Here is a 4829-nt window from a genome sequence, read left to right on the forward strand (position 1 = left end):
TAACTTCAGAAAAAGCGAGATTTATTTCAAAAAATAAAGCAGGGCCAGATAATACACATAACCCACAATCCTGGCACTTGAAATTCGGAGGCAAGAAAATTAGGGGTTCAGAGTCATCCTGCGTTACTTAAAGAGTTCCAATGCTAGGCAAGGCTGGGGTCAGGGGTGAGGGAAAGAAAGAGAAGAATATTAATATAGTACTTTCTTCTAAAACTCTGCCCCAGGCTGGGAGCTCAGCATGCCTCAGGAGAAAGCGATGGCTGAGCTGAACTTTAGAGGATGTTTAGCAGGTGTTCAGGGGAAAGGTACTGTCAGTAAAGAAACCATGTGCGCAAAGGCCCAGAGGCAGGAGCTCACTGGAGCTCCGGGAACCACGTGTGGCTGGCTCCGTACAGCTCCAGCAGCCAGGGTGATAGTGTTTCTTTGAGGCTCAAGAGGATGTTCTAAACTAGCACAGCTTCATGTTTTCACTGAAGGAGAAATGATCTATCTGCTCCTGCAGAGCAGCCCAGGTTTTTTTTTTTTTTTTTTTTTTTTTTGGACCTCAGCTGTCAACTCTGATCTTGTTAGCTTTAACTGTCAACCGACACAGCCTAAGGTCACCTGAGAGGAAACTCTTTGCCTAGCACAGATTGGCCTGGGGCTATTGTCTGTGGGGGACTTGTCTTGATGGTCAACTGGAGAAACAAGTCCACTGTAGGCATCACCAAACCTAGGCAGTGGTCTTGAATCCTGTAAGAAAGCAGGCTGAGCATTAAAAGTGACACCCTCCATGGTTCCTGCTGTACTTCTTGGCGGCGAAGTGAGTTCCTCGGTTGGACCATAATGCTGTGAGAAATAGCAACCAAGCCTGTCTTGACTTCCCACATCGACAGAGTATGACATGAAATGGTTAACGGGGTGGGAGGACCACAAACAAACAAAACCCCTTTCTTCCTTTAAGTTGATGTTGGCCCAGCTGTTTTATCACATCGACAGAAGTGAAACTGCATCAGCTTCTATGACCCTGGATGACACAGGACCCACTGGCGTGTGAAGATCAGGTTGAACTTGGCCTGGCCCCAAGCTCCACAGCTTAGGAAAGCCTTCCCTCCGTCCCAGCATGCCTCCTGAGTTTCCACCTTCCGCTCCCGCTTTGCCCTCTGCGTCTTCCTTTTCCACTAAATAAGCCAAGCATTTCACAGATTCAGCAGGTTTTCTGAGGATTGGAAGATCTTGGGGATGTCACATGCCCTGCCCCGTGGGCACCTTCCCTCTCTCAGCTTTCCTCATTCAACCTCCAGGCCCCCCACCAAAACACGTGCTCCCAGCATGTGGACTCCTGCACCTGCAAAAAGCTGACTTCAGCCTCTTAGACCCACCAACCACCCCCACCCCCAAACACACTGACTCCTCGACAGGCTAGCTTGTTTCCCCTACCCCCACCCCAAAATTCCCATGTGCCACCCCACACACCGGTGCTGGCAATGGCTACCCTAGCCTGCTCCTCAGCCACGTCCAGAACCCACCCTTTCTTTCCTCCTCCTCAGGCCACAGGCAGTAGTCTCCTCGTCGAAGCAACCGAGCCAGTCTGTGGTAACTGGGGAGCTGGTGTCGGGAAATGGGTTCCAGGAAGACCAGCAGCAACACTGGAGGGGACGGGGCAGCCAGGAGAAGAGAAGTGGCCAAGCGGAGCTCCAGGCAGCATCGGGGGTTACACAAGGCCGGGCCACTCAGCACGCAGAGCGTGACTCGGCTGCTCACCATGCTGTCTACCACATTATCAACTACATCCTTACCAGGCTCAAAGTCACGCTCGGGGAGACAGAGGCGTAGGCCGAGGCCAGCTGGAAGGAAGCCCTCCAGAGCAGGCAGAAGTTCCTCTAGCACCCAGCCCTGGTCTTGCCTGCAGTGGGACACGAATACATCAAAAAGGAACCTCTTCCCCGCATTCCCCTGACCCCTCAGACCCTGGAGCCAAATCCTGAACAAGGCCCGCAGGTAGGGGATCCAAGTGTTCCTGGCTCCTTGGAGGAGAGGCAAGACAATTAGCAATAACACCAAGGCAGAACTGGCCAAAAAGAGTTTCAGCTCCAAAGTCTGGGGGCAGTGGTCCCAGAGAAAGGAGATAAGGGAATCCCTGGCGGGGACCCTGACTTCTCCTGGGCACAGGTGACCGTCTCTTATGTGTACGTACGTTTTGGTGGACTGCTTAACCCACAGCTCCATCCACGCATTAGCACACTGGCAGGCCAACTTTGACTGCAGAATGTATACATAGCGGGGCATCTGAGGGCTGTACTCCCTCAGACTGTCCTGCAGCACCAAGTCTTTCTCACTGTCCAGCACTAAGGCCTGGAGACTGTGCAGGCGCCGGAAAGCAGCAGCCGACAGGGATTTGAGCCCTGTGCTGGACAGCTGTAACGCCTGGAGTTGTGGAAGGTCACCCACCAGCTCCTCCAGCTGTACTGAGCGGGGCTGGGTGATGGACTGTAGAGACTCCAGCTTTAGCTCCTGCAGGCTGGGCAGCCCAGTGATGAGGCAGGGTCTGGAATTACTTCCAGCACCCCATACCTTCAAGGACTGAAGTTTGGGGAGCTGCCAGAGAAAAATGCTGGAGGCGTCCTGGGAGCAGAAGGCATCCAAGCTATTCTGGAGCAGAAAGAGATGCTGGAGAGCAGGGAAGACCTCAGAGGCATTTTGGACCCCCAGCTTCAGTCCCCTGCCGTTTATGGTCAAGGTCTCCAAGAAAGGAAAGATATTTGGGGACAGTGTCCAATGCTTCAAGCCTGGGGTTACATGAAGCTCTAAACTGGTCAGATACATGGGCAGGGACAATACTGCCGGAGCAGAGAGAGGGGGCAAGCTCAGGTGTAAGGTATGCAGACTCCTTGCTCCCCAGAAGCCAGCATCTGGGCTGTGCAATATTTGGGTATCTAGCAGGCTAAGGGTAGTCAATGCAGGCAGAGCAGCCAAACAGTTCTTCCCCAGGTTAAGCAGGGGGTTCCTATCCAGCTTCAAGGTCTCTAGTTGCTGTAGATCTTGGAACGGGTGCCCCTCCAGGGAAAGCAGCTGGTTGTCCTGAAGCAGCAGCTCTCGCAAGTGTGGTAAACAGGAGAAGGTGGCTGGAGGCAGGATGCGCAACCCATTGCCTGACAGATCCAGAGTTGAGAGTCCTGACACATCTCCTGTCTCATTCATACACAGCATGGTGCTCTGTAGTTGGTTTCCGGCCAGGTTCAGTCTCCGAAGCCTAGGCATGGCAGCCAGAAAGCCTGGTGGCAGCTTAGTCAGTCCAGTGTCTGACAGACTCAAGGTCTCCAGGCTATGGCAGGAAGCCAGGGCCTCCTGAGATATATTTCCTATCTTGCTTCTGTCCACATTCAGGCCCTGCAGCTCAAAGTGGGCAGCAGTCTCAGCAGCCAGCTCGGCCGTGGCAGTCGGTGCATACAAAACATTGAGTTTCTGAAGTCCCAGGCCCTTCACTGCCCCAGCATCCAGTTGTGTTTTCCTCAGGTCCAGAATCTCCACCTGGAGACCCTGTAGGGACCCAGGAGTAGCCATCTTCAGCTTCTGGTTTAATGACAGATCCAACTTCTTCAGGGTCCACGAAGCCCTGGAGGAGGAATTTTGCACCAGATCTGGGAATATACCAGCCAGCTCTCCTGAGTCCTGAAGGCAACTGATTGTGACAGAGAGCCATTGCAGACTGGAAGGTAGACGGACACCTGCCTTCTTATTCAGACAGGGGCCACAGAAATGGAGTCTCTGGAGGGAAATCAGGTCACCAAAGGCATCAGGAGGTAGAAAGAGAGAGTTCTTTCCAGAAGGTTGGTCAACAAAAGAGAGGTTCCGTAACTGTCCCAGGCCCCGGAGAGCTCCTGGCAGGAGTCGGGTAAGGTGCAGATTCAGTCCCAGGAACTTGAGTCCAGGGAAAGCAGAGAAGGCATCCGGAAGCAGAGTAGACACAGAACCACTGAGGCAGAGCCCCTCCACATTCCGAGGCACAGCTTCCAAGGTCTGCGTCAGGTTGCTCACAGGGAAGCATGCAGCAAGAAAGGACAGCTTGGAGTAGTGGCAGAGTGTGAAATAGCGGGAGACCAGGGGCAGTTGGGAGCCTTCAGTCACCAGGCATTTGGGAGTGGTCCACCCTGTTACCAGAGGCAGTGAAAGGAGGAGACCGGGCAGCAGGAAGGACCTGCCCATCTCAAGGCCAGCAGAAACCGAGCAGAGAGGACTTCGGACTCCTACCCCTCCACACACGCACGTTGCCAATACTCACAACACTGACGGGATCTCATCCACCTCAGAGTACTTCAAGGTCTGGGAGCAGAGACAAAGGGTCTCGGGGCCTTCCACTGTAGAGGTTGGGAAGGGAGGAAGCAGACTTGGAGACATTTAGCACTGAGGTTCCAAGGGAGGGGAAAGAACCTACAGGAGCGAAGTAGAGGGATGTGGGTCTCACATGTCTGTTAGGAGAAGCAAACAGAGTTTCTTTTCTCCTTGTTGTTTTCTTTTTTACGTGTAGCCCAGGCTGTCCGTGAGCTCAATTTGAAAAGACTCCTTTGAACTTCTGGTTGCCTTACTTCCACCTCCCCAGTGCTGGCATTACGGCTGTGCACCACTAACTAGAACAGTACGCGGTGTGGTTAGAACCCAGGCTTCCCAGCCTGCTGGGCCAGCATGCAACTGAGCTACATCGCCATCCCCCCACCCCTCTGTAAGTAGAGCCTGGTCTGGCTTTGCACCACCCTCAAGAAAGGCATCTCCCCTCTCTCTGAGCCTGTGTTCTCTGTCCTGTCCAAGCAGACCAACTCCAGCTTGCTGGGTAGGATTGCTGCAAACACAGA

General features: G+C 53.5%; 1 protein-coding gene across 1 annotated transcript; it reads right to left on the reverse strand.

Annotated features, from left to right (window-relative positions):
* Window positions 1-4385, reverse strand: Tlr12 (toll-like receptor 12). The gene is given in 1 exon segment (NM_001108682.2): window positions 1-4385. A coding segment is annotated over 1 exon segment (2715 nt). The 5' UTR covers window positions 4186-4385; the 3' UTR covers window positions 1-1470.
* Between the last annotated feature and the right edge of the window lie 444 nt (window positions 4386-4829).

This window comes from Rattus norvegicus, chromosome 5 (assembly GCF_021556685.1).
Source record: "Rattus norvegicus strain SHRSP/BbbUtx chromosome 5, alternate assembly SHRSP_T2T, whole genome shotgun sequence".
NCBI lineage: Eukaryota > Metazoa > Chordata > Mammalia > Rodentia > Muridae > Rattus > Rattus norvegicus.